Source organism: Hippocampus comes, unplaced genomic scaffold, assembly GCF_001891065.2.
Source record: "Hippocampus comes isolate QL1 unplaced genomic scaffold, H_comes_QL1_v1.1 scaffold326, whole genome shotgun sequence".
Lineage (NCBI taxonomy): Eukaryota > Metazoa > Chordata > Actinopteri > Syngnathiformes > Syngnathidae > Hippocampus > Hippocampus comes.
Window position 1 is genome coordinate 1,840,262 of NW_017805930.1, and position 16,453 is coordinate 1,856,714.

At 46.5% G+C, this 16,453-nt stretch overlaps 3 protein-coding genes across 3 annotated transcripts; 2 read left to right on the forward strand and 1 right to left on the reverse strand.

Annotated features, from left to right (window-relative positions):
- Window positions 1-293: 293 nt before the first annotated feature.
- On the reverse strand, window positions 294-8,644 carry srrm2 (serine/arginine repetitive matrix 2). The gene is made up of 13 exons (XM_019889760.1): window positions 8,414-8,644; window positions 7,571-7,825; window positions 7,244-7,342; window positions 6,858-7,046; window positions 6,439-6,522; window positions 6,046-6,108; window positions 5,945-5,974; window positions 5,466-5,582; window positions 5,291-5,371; window positions 2,533-3,936; window positions 1,402-2,295; window positions 1,252-1,320; window positions 294-711 (listed from the first exon to the last, which is right to left on the reverse strand). Exons 2-13 carry the CDS (start codon window positions 7,816-7,818, stop codon window positions 582-584), a joined length of 3,408 nt encoding a protein of 1,135 aa, XP_019745319.1. The 5' UTR covers window positions 7,819-7,825; window positions 8,414-8,644; the 3' UTR covers window positions 294-581.
- A 743-nt stretch (window positions 8,645-9,387) lies between these two features.
- arl6ip1 (ARL6 interacting reticulophagy regulator 1) lies at window positions 9,388-12,375 on the forward strand. The gene is made up of 6 exons (XM_019889952.1): window positions 9,388-9,578; window positions 10,423-10,556; window positions 10,723-10,842; window positions 11,024-11,141; window positions 11,222-11,306; window positions 11,929-12,375. The coding sequence occupies exons 1-6, from the start codon at window positions 9,543-9,545 to the stop codon at window positions 12,045-12,047; spliced, it is 612 nt and encodes a 203-aa protein (XP_019745511.1). The 5' UTR covers window positions 9,388-9,542; the 3' UTR covers window positions 12,048-12,375.
- A 2,028-nt stretch (window positions 12,376-14,403) lies between these two features.
- Window positions 14,404-16,399, forward strand: LOC109527707 (chymotrypsin-like protease CTRL-1; the record flags this gene model as incomplete). The annotated part of the gene is made up of 4 exons (XM_019889761.1): window positions 14,404-14,628; window positions 15,100-15,114; window positions 15,452-15,605; window positions 16,049-16,399. Coding segments are annotated over exons 1-4 (575 nt in total), but the record flags the coding sequence as incomplete, so codon positions are not given.
- Window positions 16,400-16,453: the final 54 nt, after the last annotated feature.

Genomic DNA, 16,453 nt, shown 5'->3' on the forward strand with positions numbered 1-16,453 from the left:
GCCCAAAAAAAAAAAAAATCCCACGATTTCATTTGACAATCTGTGAGACGAATTTAGGGGAAATGAAAGTTTCACTGGTTTTTCGCTTAACTGTCAAGTTTGCCTCAGTGATTAACCGCTTCCGTCCCATTTGATAGAAAGAAAAACATTATGTGCGTTTTTACCTTTGAAGTGATCAGCTCATTTCATACTGACGTTCATCAAGGCCATAAAAGGAACAAAATAAGTTGATTCATTTTTCAAATCCTCAAGCACTACGCATCAAGGGGAAATGACAACCAAGTGCACAGCACTAAAATGTACAATTAAGTTTATTATCATCTTTCAGAACCCTAACGAAACAAAGTCACATGGTCCGATACACAGGAAGTCAAGCCAGGACATGACGAGAACACCAGAAGTCACATGACGACCAAATGACGTGTCCACTCTGTGGTGGCTGTCACGACAAGGATAAGTGTTGTGCAGCAGGTGTGGTGTCTTTGCTTCCTGCTCCGGTTGCTTCACTTTTTGCAGTCAGGAGAAGTAGGAGGAGGAGCTTGTTAAGGTCAAAGTTCACAGGGCGGGTTATCGGAGGGGGATCAGCGAGGCCGACCTCCTGACCTACGTCCCGCTACGGTGGCAGCACCTTGCATGTGTTGGGGAGGTGAGTAACTCAGAGAGCGGGAATCTCGCAGTGAGTCGGCAGGAAGCCTGCGACGCGGAACGCCGCTGTCGCACAGAAAAAAAACAAGATTCACTTCAACGCCATCACTTTGACTTTCAGATGATTTCAACGTCTTGATGATTTCAATTTCACGAGTTATTTCAACATCTCTTTCGTTTCACTTCTCTGTGAGAAAAACTTTTCAACTTCCCTAAGTTTCCCATTTCCCAGTAATTGGATGTCTTGCGTATTGATTGAAAGTTCCCAATGTTTACGGGTTTCCTTTGAGTTGAACTTCCTGAAGATTTTAACTTCCCTCGGCTTTACTTTTATGCTTTCAACTTTATATTTCCCGGCGATTGTAACAATTTGATGATTTCAAGTTTGCAACAAATTAAACCTTCCAATGATTTTAACTTCCTGATTTGATCTTATGATTTTTTTTTAACTTCCTGACCATTTCAACTTCCTCAGAAGTTCAACTACCAAATGATTGTAATGTGATGGTTTTAACGTCACAATGACAAACTTGCGGATGATTTGAACTTAAAAGTCATTTATGACCATTTTAATTTCCTACGGATTTCAATTGGCTAGCTTCTTACCTTTTGTCCTTCTTGTCTTTTTCAGCATCTGAGGAGGATGAAGATTGGGAACGCTGAGCTTTAACTTTCCTGTTAAGAGAGGAAAAAAAAAAAAAGACATATATTAGGAATCGAGATCAAATGATGACACCCTTCCTGTTTCCAGCGTACCCTTTTCCTGGTTGCACCTCAGAGTCCGAGCTGTCTGAGGAGGACGAAGAGGAGGATGAAGAGGAGGATGAAGAGGAAGAAGACGAAGAACTGCTGCTTCGGCTTCCTTTGTTGGGGGATTCCTTCCCGTTGACGCCGCGCTCGGCGACCACTTCTTGCTGGGCTGGTGACGACTTTCTGTTTATGGCTCTCGACGATTCGCTCCGCTTCGATTGGTCACCGGCGCCTCGCTCTACCGCTGCGGCCTCGCGAGCCGTTGAAGAGTTGGACCTGCTTTTACCCAGCATGTGCTCTGGCCTCTCGTCTTCCTGCTGGTTTCTCTTCTCCCGCTCTGGAGGATTTGCGTCTTTCCTGTTTGGCGGCGAAGGTGAAGACGAGGAGGACGAGGCGGAGGAGGAGGACGACGACGAGGAGGAGCCGGAGGAAGAAGACGAGGACGATCTGGGCTGATTAGCATTTTTCTCGGGTGGCGCTCGGGGCTCCTGCCTGCCTGGCGGCTTCTCTACTTGGCTAGCTTGCGTGCGGACACACTCTGAAGACGTCGAGTGAGCGGTCCCCTTTGGCAAGTGACCGGTCGGCCCTCTCCCTTTCAGGGGCAACGGCGAGCGACTGGGACGGCTCCTCACTGGTGGCGACGCTGAGCGACTGCTCCGCCTTCCCCTTGGCGAGCGACTGCTCCGCCTCCTCACCGGTGAGCGACTGCTCCGCCTCCTCACCGGTGAGCGACTGCTCCGCCTCCTCACCGGTGAGCGACTGCTCCTCCTCCTGAGCGGCGGTGAAGGAGAGCGACTGGACGGCTTCTTGTGCAACGGCGCGGGCGAGTGACTGCTTCGCCTCCTGACTGGCGAGCGACTGTTGCGCCTCCTGGGGGGCGGCGAAGGTGGGCGGCGGCTCCTGCGGGAGAAACGGATGTTCGGTCATGGAATGGAAAATGACCTGAGTTCCCATGATATAAAGCTCTCCTGCCTATAACTTTGTTCTAATTTTAACATCCTTACAATTCCAACTGCCGATCACCCAAACTTTTCTGACGATTTTTAACTTTCGGATGAGTAAAATGCCCCCGAAATCCCGACATCGCGATTAGGGAGTTGGTAATGACATGCACCAACTTGTGTATTAACCTCGTACCTGAACAGCGGGCTGCGCCTCCTGGGGCTCCTGGACCTGCTGCGTCTGGCGGTCCGTTCCCATCCTCGCTCTCGGTCCCTGGGGCGGGCTGGAGGAGGACTACTTTTCCTGAAGCGGGGCAGGGGGTCTTGGTACTGCTTGGGTGGCGTGATGCGGTGGGCCGGCGGAGAGCGGGACCTCCTGCTCAGCTTCTCCCGCGGACTCTGGCGGTCCGGCCGGTTTTTGCCTGAAGGTGGGTCCATAGAAGCTCTGTGAGCAGGTCGCGCTTTGTTGTCGTCCGTCTGCTCGGGGGGTCTTCGGGGTTCTTGTGAGCTCTCGGCGCGGCCATTGGTGACAAACCTTTGAACGCCCGCTCCGATGGAAGACGACTTTGTCTTTTCTCTCGTCTCGGGTTGGTCTTCGTCTTCTGAGGAGGACGACGAGGAGGACGATGAAGATGAGGACGATGAGGATGAAGATGAGGAGGAAGAGGAGTCGCTGTCACTGCCGGACTGTTTTTGTTCCTGCACCTGCTGCTTTGGAGGACTTTTGGTCTTGACGTCGGGTTTGCGCTGACTTCCCTTTGCCTGGTCGGACATTCGCCCTCCGTCCTCTCGACTTTTGTCCTGGCGTCCGTTGAAAGGCGGCGAACGAGAATGACGAGGAGGAGGGCGAGAGGATGCGTCCGCTCTCTTTGGGGCCTCTCTGCTCTTGGACGTCGGCACCGCGTCTCCCCTGTTCCTCCTCTCAGGAGACGGGGACAAGGAGTCGCGTCTGACCCTTGTGTCGCGCTTCGCTGCATTCTTTTCCTCCCCTCGTTGCGCACCTCTGCTGCGACCGGTCCCGCTATCCATCCTGGGAGGTGTCGGCGAAGGGGAGCCGTGTCGGGTCCTCGTGTCCCGCGTCCCGGTGTTCCTCTCTTCATCTCCTCTGCTGCGACCAGTTCTGGCTTCAACTTTAGGAGGTGAAGGTGAAGACGAGTCACGTCGGGTCCTCGTGCCCCGCTCGCCGGCATTCCTCTCCTCCGCTCGTTGCGCGCCTCTGCTGCGAGCGTTCCTGGCGTCCGCTCTGGGAGGCGAAGGCGAAGAGGAGTCGTGTCGGGTCCTCGTGTCCCGCTTTCCAGCGTTTCTCTCTTCCTCTCCTTTGCCGCGAGCGGTCCTGGCGTCCGCTTTGGGAGGTGAAGGTGAAGAGGAGCCGCGTCGGGTCCTTGTGCCCCGCTCCCTGGCATCCCTTTCCTCCTCTCGTTGCGTGCCTCTGCTGCGAGCGGTCCTGGCCTCCGCTCTGGGAGGCGAAGGCGAAGAGGAGTCGTGTCGCCTCTGCTGCGAGTGGTCCTGGCGTCCGCTCTGGGAGGCGAAGGGGAAGAGGAGTCGTGTCGGGTCCTCGCGTCTCGCTTCCCAGCATTCCTCTCTTCCTCTCTCCTGCCGTGGTGACAGTTATTTGAAGTACATAAATAAAGGAGTGCTATTAATATGAATCCTAGGAATACACTGGGGGCAAATAGCACTGACCATCCCACTCGAATGAAAATCGGTCTCATCAACATTAGCGCAGTCCCCCGCTAAAGCCTTGCTAGTAGATGAGATACCTGGAAACCACAATCTTGGTAAGACAGGTCTATGCGAGACTTGGTTAAAATTTTCACCATTAAACGAGGCATCGCCACAAAACTATGCGACATCACATTTTGGGCGTGCGGCCCTTATCTCTGAATCTGGTCTCAACCTCAGTTCGAGATCGAGCAACGACTTCAAAACATTTGAGTTTCTCACTGATGTAATCTGTGGCACCACTGGCTTTCGAAGCTAGCGGTTATCTACCGTTCCTCTGGCCGCTGGGAAATTTCCTGATGGTCTGTCATGGCCAGAATTTGGGAAATATTGCAAGTTGAACATTCGAATGATGGTGACAGTTATTTGAAGTACATAAATAAAGGAGTGCTATTAATATGAATACTAGGAATACACTGGGGGCAGATAGCACTGACTATCCCACTCAAATGAAAATCGGTCTCATTAACATTAGCACAGTCCCCCGCTAAAGCCTTGCTAGTAGATGAGAGACCTGGAAACCACAATGTCGGTAAGACAGGTCCATGCGAGACTTGGTTAAAAATTTCACCATTAAACGAGGCATTGCCACAAAACTATGCGACATCACATTTTGGGCGTGCGGCCCTTATCTCTGAATCGGGTCTCAACCTCAGTTCGAGATCGAGCAACGACTTCAAAACATTTGAGGTTCTCAATGATGTAATCTGTGGCACCACTGGCTTTCGAAGCTAGCGGTTATCTACCGTTCCTCTGGCCGCTGGGAAATTTCCTGATGGTCTGTCATGGCCAGAATTTGGGAAATATTGCAAGTTGAACATTCGAATGAAAATTAATGGGAGTTGAAGGTAAAAATGTCATTGAATTAATACGAAGGATAAACATTTTGAATTGTCATCAGCAAACATCCATCCAAAACAGATAAATGCCCTCGCCCGCATGAGAGGGTATGCTCCATGTTTGTTCCCCCATTTCACTTGACCGATAGCCTATCTGAAACTTGTCTGTACCTGAAATATTGGGCGGCAACACAAAAAAAACAATAGACTGCTTGTAAGTGGAAAAACTCGAGGCATTGGTAAATCAAGGTACCACTGCAATTCCTTGTAAGCGGTCAGTAAAGGCAGGCGAGCGACTGTTAACGTCCGAAAAAACATTCTGTTAAGTCAATAAAATGGATGGCAAAGTAAAAAAAAATTTTTAAAAAAGTAATTCACGGTCAAGTGTCACACCTGCGGGACGAAGCTGACGAGGCGCTCCGCTGTGGCACTGCCTTCGTCTTTGCGGGACTTTTACTCACGACAGGCGAGCGACTGTTAACGTCCGAAAAGACATTCTGTTTAGTGAATAAAATGGATGACAAAGTAAAAAAAAAAAAAAAAAGTAATTCAAGGTCAAGTGTCACACCTGCGGGACGAAGCTGACGAGGCGCTCCGCTGTGGCACTGCCTTCGTCTTTGCGGGACTTTTACTCACGCGCTTCTTTTTCTTCTTTGACGCCTTCTTCTGCTTCTCATCTGAGGAACTGAGGAGAGAAGCAATAGTTTCTCTTCACCCGTTCGACAACAGTCAACAGTCGTGGGAAGTAACCAAGGACAAATACTTTATTCTGACATTTATTTTTTTGATAAGCCTTTATTTTTATTCCCAACATTTAAAAGTTTTCTCTAATCTATCTGTACTAATTTACTTCGGTCTACATTAATTTTTTTGATAAGCCTGTATTTTTATTCCCAACATTTAAAAACCTGTTTTCTCTAATCTATCTGTACTAATTTACTTCGGTTAAAGGAGTTGAATCTGTCCTTCTACTTTTTACAGAAATACACTTCACTTTGAGTACAGACTGCGAATACTTCTGCCAGCCAAGAACATCAAAGTCCTTACCTGTCTTCTTCCTCTTCCACCGAGGATTCACTGAAAAAGAAAATTAGAAGTTCAGACTTGAGCATGGTCAAGTTGGGACACATTGAATCAAAGTGAAATACCGTTTCTTCTTCTTTTTCTTGGACTTTTTGTCTCTGCGAGGGGGTGGCGAGGGACTCTGTGAGCTGCAACAACATATTGTGATGACATTTTCAACTGACGTTGGTTCCGTTTGCTCAAACAAAAACGGTGTGTTCAGGCCTAAAAACAACAGAAAAACAGCTACCGAAGAGGCGGTGGCCTTTAAGCCAAGAACCAACACTAAGAGTACTTGTGATACATAACACTTCAACTAACACAAACATATAATTGTGAGCAAAGACTTTTTGGTCTCTCTGACACGTGAGGATTTCCCAACGTGTCAAACTGCTGCTGTGTAGCGCCAACTTATGGCGAATAAGATTTACTTGATGTCAAAATTAGGTATCGATGGCTTCTATTTTATCTTGTCTCACCCGGCTCTCTTTTTGTTCTTCTTTTTCTTCTTGCGACTGCGTTTCTTTGGTGGCGAATCTGAATTGTCCGAGTCCTCCACCAACCTGCGGGACAGCACATGGAATTGTGCTAAGGGCCGTTGATCACAATTTTTGAGGGGTGTTTATTTTTTAGACAAAAGAAAAGTGAATATGCACGCACACTTTTAAGGGATGAAGAGCTAGAGTAGTGTTCGGAGGGATCAGCTCTGGATAACTTGCAGGAATACGCACCAAGCATTGTTGTAATGGTGGATATTTTCTTTTATGGGAGATAACTATGTTTCAAAATGTGAGTTTGGCTGGCAGTTTGTAACAATATTTTACCGCCAGCGCCAGATTGCTCACGCTTGTCCCCTGACAAAAAGTGATCTTCGTAGTTCCTGCTACTTTGAGCTCACGTGTATTTCTGCTGCTGCTGCTGCTTTTCCCTCTCCAGGCGCTCCTGCTCACGCTTCTCCTTCTCCTTCTCCTTGCGGTCGGCGTGGAAGGACGAGCCGTCCACGTAGTCGCTAGATATGCCAAAGGCAGCTCGGAGACGGTCGTTCTTCTGCTGGTTAGCCGCCGCCAGGGCGTGAGTTTCTGTCATGCTGAGCAGACCAAAAACACTCTGCTCAATAAAATCCCAATAATTCACACCATCAAATATTTGATTCCATCACTTATTCCATTAAAAGCTAATTGCAAAATCAAGTTTTACCAGATTACGGTTTATGGGGGGAAATGATGAGAATAGGAACACATATCTCAGTTTGAGCCAGGAAAATGCACATAGTTGTTGGCTTACCTGGCTTTATCACCAGCAGCGGGAGGCGGCGGCTGATGCTTTTCCTGCAACATCATTCGGAAGCTGTTCACCTTTTCCTCGATCTCCTCTGCTGAGTATCTGAGGCGGCAAACAGACAGCAATGTTTATGGGGGGGAAAAAAACAGAGAGAGAGAAAAGGCTACAGCTTTTATTTTTAGTTATGAACATTTGCTAGCATTTGATTTTTAGTTATTTTTAGTTATGAACATTTGCTAGCATGAACATTTTAGAAAATCAAAATGTGGTGGAATGCGAATAAAGAGTGGCGTAGAATATTCGATGTGGCAATGATGAGTGTCTCCTTACCCCTGCTCCTCCATCATGTCCTGGAATTTGGCGCACTCCACCTCAAGCTGCCGCTTCCTCTGATGCTCCAGGATGTCAGCATTGGGCTGCCTGTTGAGTTGACTGTCCAGCCGCTCGCGGTCCTTTTCGTCACGCTCGCCGCCGCGGTCATCGCGTGGCCGCTTGGACCGCAGCGTGGACAGGTTCCGCTGAACATAGCCATTGGTGCCACTGCCCCTGGGAGTGGTCAGGCCGATGCCGTTGTACATCGCGGCTCTGAGGAGGCAAAAAAAAAAAATGTTGCCTTACACATTTTGTCACTCCTTGTTCATTTAACACCTGAATAGTTTTCTAATAATCAAATAGTTGCACCTCTATTTAGGCCAAAATGGAAACCCTTCTGAAAAGACCAACTTGTAAGTTTTATGTGAACATACTTTTTTTTTTTTTTTTTTTTACAGCGTTAAACATTTGGGGGAAGTGCATGAAAAAAACGGCATGTTCATTGTTAAAGTCACTCGTCCAAGGTATAGTTTCAAGAGTGGGCTACGGAGACCACTGTGACTCCTTGGCCATTGACACCTCATTTCGTTATCAATTATTCCCTCATTTCAGCATTGTATGAATACGATTTCAGCACGTGCGCAAAAAATGCATCCGAATGACATTTAAGACAAAAATTACGTTTAGGGGAGAAAAAGTGAATGTGTGTTCATTAACTAGACGCAACAGTTACTTAGAAGGGAAAGTGCTGGATGAATGTGTTATATTTCGAACATCGCCACGGCCCCAACAACTGAACAGGCCTAGCTAACAAGGATTTAGCGGCTAGCTGGTAGGTGAGCTAAATCGGTTGTTACGTACCACACTTTTCTCCGCTGCCGGAGAAAAACGTTGCTGCTACGAATATGAAATAATCTTGTCCTTGTCTCTATTTGCAGCTCGTGTAATCACCGCTTGTCTATGAAAAGTCTGACAAAAGAAGACCGAATGAGCTTTGTTAGCTCCGTTAGCAAGTGCGAACGCAAGCGAAAGAGGGACGAAGCAAAAACCACGTGACGTGTACGTCACAAAAACGCGCTGGATAAAGTGCGGTTATGTTCAGGGTCTCATGGAAATTGAGTGACTTCCTCTCACTGGGATTCCACCATGCTGCGGAATGAAATAATGAAATAAACAAGTTAACATATTCATTTAACACACGCACACACAGATATATATATATATATATATATACACACACACACACACACACTGTATATAAAGTATATGCATAAGTGCATCACACATCGTGCGGGTAAACTGTAGCTGCCTGTAATGCTATACATGGCCAGCAGGTGGTTTCCTGCGTACGTGAAACATGAAAAAACGAACAAATAATGGAACCAAATGGCTGTAATGGTGCCAAGTCTCCTGTGGCTTCATCTCCCCATCAATAATTTAAGTCATACTTAAGACACATGTTTGTTATTAATCTATGTTATTAATATTACGTTTCCAACAGTTAAAAAATGAAAAACAGAATGAAAAATTAGGAAAAGCAACAAAAACAATCCTTTTACGCTTTTTTTTTTTATTGAACCCTTAAGCCTCACCAGGATCACGGGTACATATTTATTTATGTATGTAATTGTCCTATTTTTTTCAACGGGCAGAAGCGGGCGTCCATCATTCTATAATACTAATCTTGTGTCTCTGTTATTATTAATTTGAGACAAAATAACCCCCTCTGTACTGTTTTGATAGGCCCTCGGGATCACGCAAGTTTATAAAATCGCAAATGAAACGCCATTTCCCATAATGCACAGCGCCCCTTTTGATTCGCAGACGCACCGGATGAAAAACATCTTGTAACTCGTCTGGCCGCTGCAACCGTTAGCCGTTAGTGACGCTGCGTAGACAGCTTCTGTATCTCGCTATTCGAAGATCTTGTTTTATTTTGTTGAGATTTTAAAAGCACAGACATTTCAACCAAGTTTCTACTTGAGCAGCCATGGTCGAAGGAGACAACAAGAGTGCCAACATGCTGGTTAGTAGAAAAATGAAGTTGTTGCCGCTATTGCATCGCTTCTTGTGCTAACCGGCGGCTTTGGTGCTTTCTGACGGGCCTCGGTTGGTAGCTCCCGGCGGCTAGTCTCCGCCGTCCTGCCGGTAGTACGCACACTATTTTCTGTGTCATTGCGTTCAGCCATTCAAGGCTTCTTCTTATTTTAGTTTACTTTGTTGTTTTTTTTGTCAACTTGCTGTTGCTACTTGACTAACGACGACCGCTGCTAACATGCTACGCAGCTAGCCGCCTTGCATTGCCCGAAGCTAACCGTGTGACTTGCAGTCTCATGTTTTGAGGTTTGAGAGAAAACAATTTGTCAATTGTAACTTATGTAGCTCCGATTTCCTATCAATAATTAAAGGCTCCAAACCAACATTTTTAGGCAAAATAGTTTGGGGACCACAACCAAAACATTCTAAAGTTATTTAACTTGCATGCACATTTTCAGCATGACCTCTTTGCTCCACTGGTGAAAAGGACACTTTGATTCGCTCCTCTTTCAGTTATAACTGCTCCACACAACAAAGTGTATGTAGGAAAAGTGGTTACGATTGCACGACTGTCTCTGTCTTATGTGTTGTGTTGTATTATTTGGTCATTTTATGTTAACTGTTCTTTTGATGGCGGCGCGGGCACCCGCAGCAGCTCCTCTTGTTGTCTGGTTGAGAAGGAGGAAATTTTCATCTGTGCTGTATGTTGCACATATGTTGTATGTTGCACATACAGAATATTTGACAATAAAGTTGTACTTGACTTGAAATACTGACAAAAATCAGGGGTGATGTAATGGGATTAAAAAAAAAAGTGCTCTTTTGCTGCGCAGGCGCAGGAAACAGCACAGCTCGAGGAGCAGCTTCAGGCATGGGGAGAGGTGATCCTGGCGGGGGACCGCGTCCTGCGCTGGGAAAAGCCATGGTTTCCTGGAGTGCTCGTGGCCGCCACCACCGCGCTCTTCCTGTGAGTTTGCCGGACGATATCTGCAGAACTCCTCTGACCGCTTAACTCATCAAATGGCATACTCCTCGATACGGAAAAACGAGGGGCAGAGGAGAGAGACCCCTTTGTGGTGGCTGAGGAGTGACTTGGTGTACATCTTACATCAACTTCCTGTTATCCCACTCAGGCTCATTTATTATCTGGACCCGTCCGTGCTGACGGGCGTGTCGAGTGGCGTCATGCTGCTGTGCTTGGCCGACTACCTGGTCCCAACACTGGCTCCCAGAGTCTTTGGCTCCAACAAGTGGTGAGAAGAGCGTCTACTTCCTTGATACTCTTGTACTGGTTGTCCAGGTTTGCCCACTTACTGCGTCCATGTCTACTTCCTGAGTGTCAGTCCTATGATGTCACGTTTTAAAAAATATGAAGCAGAGTAGTGCTGTGCGTGCAGCAGACCACTTTGCGTTCACTGTGTTTGTGCACGTCAGGACCACAGAGCAGCAGCAACGTTTCCACGAGATCTGCGGCAACATGGTGAAGATGCAGCGCCGCCTGCTGGGCTGGTGGCGCCGCCTGTGCACACTAAAGGAGGAGAAGCCGAAGATGGTAAAAACAAACAAATATATATTTTTTAAAAAGGCCCAAAAATGGCCGCCACTGACCGTGTTGCCCGTTGTCGTTTTCAGTACTTTACGTCAGTGATCAGCAGTCTGCTGGCGCTGGCCTGGATCGGACAGCAAGTGCATAACCTCTTGCTCACTTACCTGATCGGTGAGTCAAGAGTACACATTGAAACATTTGATTATGAAGATGAAACAGATCGTTCATAAATAAGCTCAAAAGATTCCCTCTCCCCCAACTGTAGATGTAAAACATGATTACTTTAATTGTATTTGAGTAATTGACCCATTTTTAATCAAATATTTCAGTGTCTTTTGTTTACTGTATCTACAATAAAATAATGAAGCATTTTTTTCCTTCTATTTCTTCGAGAGCCATTAATCAAATGTAAACGGCAGAGAACGATCCATCACTCAATCAACCACACGGATTCTCTTCTTTGCAATCAAGTGTGAAAATATGTTGTCATCATTATGCAAAAAAAAAAAATTAAGCCTTTCACTGAAAAGACAGCTTTGCATCCCAGCCGAAATGCGATTCCCTGTGATGTGTGTATAACGTGAATCCAGTCATTTATGATAGGCTTGGTCTCTATTGGACCATTTTCTGCCTAGAGACTTCTTGCTCGCCACCAACGACCATGGCTAAACCGGCGTTGTCAAACTCCTTTCTTCAATATTCTCATTTACTCATCACTATGAAAGGATTTTCAATGTGCATTTTGGGAAACTACCTCGATCCACGATATGAAAAGCCCCATTTTTGTTTTCAGTGAGTTTGCTGCTGCTGCTGCCGGGCCTCAACCAGCACAGCGTCTTCTCCAAGTACACTGCCATGGCCAAGAGAGAAATTAACAAGCTGATCAAGAACAAGGAGAAGAAAAACGAGTAGACTCGCAATGCGAACCACACTAATTATATCCACACACACACTCGCGACCGATACTGACTTCCTGACTTGCAGTGTTCTGACCGCGCACGCACTTGTCATCTTCATTTGTGTGATCATGTAGCTCCTCATTGTCTTCTTTCAAGTCAGCCGGATAGCAAGTAGTAAAAGCGCAAGTGAAAAAAAAAACCCCAGCCTCCCTCACTGAACTCGGGCCCCGCCTCTTCTTCTGCTGTCATGTAAATAGGCCCCTCCCACTCAGGTGTGCTTTTTGTCTTCTGTCGTGATTCATTTGAATCTTTACAATGTGAATAAATATCACCTTCAACCTCATTTACCGTGCTACTTGCTTTTCTCTGGCGTCAACTGCGGTTTGCGGCCACGCACGTCGTCAATCTTTTATGCAAAGCACTGTTGCAGCTGTGGACGGCTTTTAATTGCTCTATGAATGGTATTCAGTTGAGATAATCGTCAGTAAAAAGTGATGGGAAAATTGAGACAATTCACTCAACAGCCTGTTCATTAAATTTCTCCATTGTGATTGCTGTCAATTTGTACAAAAGCGGTCGGTGTGCTTTTTGACATTACATCTGCCACACTTCGTTTTCTGGGCGGGGAAAAAAAAAACAGAAGCACATAAACTTCGCAGCATAAAATATGGGCGTATAAAACGGACTAATAAAAACCTGGACTGCTAATGCCGTCCGCTTGCTAGGGGGAGAAGTGAAACCACCGGTGGCCACTCACTTAAGGACGTACAGTGTGAAATTGGGTCGAGAAAATGTAGAATGTATTCCTTCAAGGTAATAGACATCATGTAGAACAAATTGAATAAGAAGAGACAAAGCATTTAGGTTTCACATCACGTGACCGCTCAAAAATTCAGAGTAAAATTTGTCAAGTGTTGTTGTAAAACTGGTTTCCCCCCAATCTGCTCTAATATTTTACATTTTTACAACAGCACATCGAGAGACTGATAACTGTCCGTCTGTGAGGATGTCCAAAAGGTTTGGGACAAAATTGGACTCGACAAACGAAGACTCTGATACAAAGTCCAACGAATGACACTGGTTACAATAATCCGGGATAAAACGAGAGAAACCAAAATGCGCAAGGAAAAGATAAATGAAGGAAACGACGGCGCAAAAAGTGGAACGTCAAGGAAACTGCACTTGGTGACAACGTCCTGAGCAAAGGCGAATTACCTTCATGAAGATGCGGGGCAGGTGCACCGCTGGAGGGAAACTCCCACCGCTTCAGCTGGAACCCAGAGACAAAGAAACAGAAAATGACATCATTGTTATGTGAGTGTTATTGTTTATCTGCTTCATACTTGGCAACATCAAAGAGTCAGGAAGTTGGCGAGTAAAATTCCCATCACCACCACAGACGTTTTGTTTTATGTAATTAGTATCAGGAAGCTATGAAGGAATCGAAACAAAGACACTCCTTAAAATGACTGGAGTGATTGCTTTGTCCACATCACACCATTTTGCACCTGTTCCCCACGGGCCCCGGTAGCCTTGGTCAGTTTTGGGCCTTTTGTCACTGGATTTTGGGTCAAACGCTTTGTTGACCGCGGCCCGGCGGTCGACTGGTTAGCACGTCGGCCTCACAGTGCAGAGGTGCGGCTTTCGATTCTGGCTCCGGCCTTCCTGTGTGGAGTTTGCATGTTCTCCCTGTGCCTGCGTGGGTTTTCTCCGGGTACTCTGGTTTCCTCCCACATTCCAAAAGCATGCACCTTAGGTTAATGGTACACTCTAAATTGTCCCTAGGGGTGATTGTGAGTACGAATGTTTGTTCGTCGATGTGTGCACTGCAAATGGCTGGCAACCGGTTTGGGGTGTACTGCCCTGAAAACAGCCGGCATAAGCTCCAGCACACCCGTGACCCTTGTGAGGCTAAGCGGATTAGAAAATGGATGGATGGACCAATGGATGGATGGGTTTGTTGTGCCACTCGCCTTCAGCTCGCTCAGCCTCACCTCGCCTGTGCAAACAGCCTCTATTCGATCTAAAAATGTCCCTTCCAGAATCTGCGAAAAACCACCAGAAAACAAGCCGAAAATCACTGGAGTCATTATGATGATGATGATTATTATAATTATTGGAAGGGACTGAAAAAGAGCGCAATAAAGTGAAGAGAGCTCAATAAAGGACTGTCTCGCACCAAGTCATAAGTGAAAATTATTGTGTTTTGGTACGTAATTGTTGTCGTGTGGTTAAACGCTGTTACAAAAGGTGCCACACCTCGGCCAAGTGAAAATGATGAGGGTGGAGAACAAATACCAAGAAAGTAAGATATGTTGGTTGAGGTTGGAGGAAAAGTGCCAAACTGGAAAACAAAATGTTTTTGTTGGGGTAGCATGCCAAGTCTGGAAGGCAGCCAGGCCAGGTGCCTCAGCCTTTTATTGGTCGAAATTTTCCAGTACAGGTCCTTGTAGGCTGTGTCTTGCAGTGTGGGCATGTCCTGCGGCGGGCATTTATTGACGGTGGCGGAGGTTGGAAGGCATCTTTAAGCTTTGTTGTCATGGATATGTCGATGCTGACCCTCACCGCGTTGCTACTGTTCGGGATGATCACAGGTGAGATGTTTTTCATTTTTTGGGGTTGGGATGGGTCAGAAAAGGACTTTTCCACGCCATCCTTCTTTCATGCATGATGGCCAGAGTGCATGCATTCGGATGGGTTGTTCTTAATGAAAAGCAGCAAATGATGACTGATGAGAATTATGCTGTGATTGAAGGCAAATGGTCAGATTGACAGGGAAGCACGTTTGACTTTCTGCACCACAGTAGGTGAAATGTTTGAGTTTGGAGACACCCTTTTTTGTTTGGCTGACTGAGTCAAGACTCGCGACACACCTTTTGCGATGGAAGAGAATGTGCTCGTTTTAAAACAAAGGCTGCATTCCGTCAAGACGCTGCGTTTACTTGTCAGCAGTCAGCACGACTTGACTGATTGATGAAGGAAACGAATCGGCATGTGCTGCCCATGAAATGTCAACAATTTTGTATGACATCTGGATGTGTTCTTTTTGTCTTTTTCATCTTTAGAATGCGGAGGGCAAGGTGAGTCGCAGCCTCGCTTCTTCCCTTCCTGACAACACTTTCCTTCCTCTCTCCATTTTTACTTGCCTTACTTGCTGCCTTTTGCACTGCCTCCCTTTCTTCCTTCCATCTCCTTTTTATCCTTCTTCATTTTTTCCCCTCAGTACTTTCCTTCCATCTCCCTCCAATTCTTTTCTTTCCTTCACCCTTCATTTATTTCTTCAAAAAATATGTCCAGGAAAATTAAATTCAAACATTTTGTTTTAGATTTTTTTTGTCATTTCGATGGTGCATGATGTATTTACGGGGTGAATGTTACAGCTTTGTGACCCACATCAATATGTGTGTGTGTTTTCAGAGTGCGGTCAAGCCCCTCTCAACAATGGCAATCCGGGGGCCACCCCAGGTGCGTGGCCCTGGCAGGTCAGCCTGCACAGCTCTGGGGGCCACTTCTGCTCGGGGTTGCTCATTACCGACGAGTGGGTGCTGTCAGCCGCGCACTGCTTTAGCACGTGAGACACACACACACACACACACACACACACGCGCGCAGACAGTTTATACGGTTCTTATTCCTAAAAGTCGCCCCCATCTGAGCAGGCAGAGAGTGCTATTCCATTCCTTCAGCCGCTTAAACACACACACACACGCACACACACACACACACACAGGCACACGTAACCCAACCCCAAATTAGCCCAGGACTTTTCACAAGTTTCAATTCGCCAAAAGTTTCAATTCGCCTCAATAGAGCCAGAATGTACAATTTGATGCTAATGACAAAACAAATTAATCAAATCAATTACAATTAAACAAACAAACAAAAAGAAAACAGATAATGGTGTGTGTGTGTGTGTGTGTGTGTGTGTGTGTGTGTGTGTGTGTGTGTGTGTGTGTGTGTGTGTGTGTGTGTGTGTGTGTGTGTGTGTGTGTGTGTGTGTGTGTTTGTTTGCAGACCTGGAAGTGTGACAGCGTTTGTGGGGCGTCACAGCCAGACGGGCTCAAATCCGAACGAGCAAATCCGCAGTGTCAGTCTCAACATCTCCCATCCTGACTTCAACCCGATCACCTTTGACAACGATGTGGCGCTGGGGAAGCTTTCCCCGCCCGTGACCTTCAACGACTTCATCAGGCCCATCTGCCTGGCCGCCAGCGGAAGCACCTTCTTCGACGGAACCCAGAGCTGGTTCACCGGATGGTGGGACGTCACCTCGGGAGGTCATTCTGAACTACTAATTGTTTTTTTTTTAGGTTTACGAAAAGAAATACCGTCACTGCAAATTGTATTTGATGTTTACAAAATCAAGTTTGCGTCTTTCCAGACTATTATGTTTTCTTCAATGCTTCAAAAATACATTGA

Bases quoted from the DNA above. Each gene is read 5' to 3' on its own strand.
- srrm2 (XM_019889760.1), bottom strand. From the start codon at position 7,818: ATGTACAACGGCATCGGCCTGACCACTCCCAGGGGCAGTGGCACCAAT. The intron at 7,047-7,243 runs GTAAGCCAACAA...TGGTCTGCTCAG, and splicing joins GCTGCTGGTGATAAAGCCAG to CATGACAGAAACTCACGCCC. The intron at 6,523-6,857 runs GTGAGCTCAAAG...GCTGTCCCGCAG, and splicing joins CAGCAGCAGCAGAAATACAC to GTTGGTGGAGGACTCGGACA.
- arl6ip1 (XM_019889952.1), top strand. From the start codon at position 9,543: ATGGTCGAAGGAGACAACAAGAGTGCCAACATGCTG. The intron at 10,557-10,722 runs GTGAGTTTGCCG...TATCCCACTCAG, and splicing joins GCCACCACCGCGCTCTTCCT to GCTCATTTATTATCTGGACC. The intron at 10,843-11,023 runs GTGAGAAGAGCG...TGTGCACGTCAG, and splicing joins GTCTTTGGCTCCAACAAGTG to GACCACAGAGCAGCAGCAAC.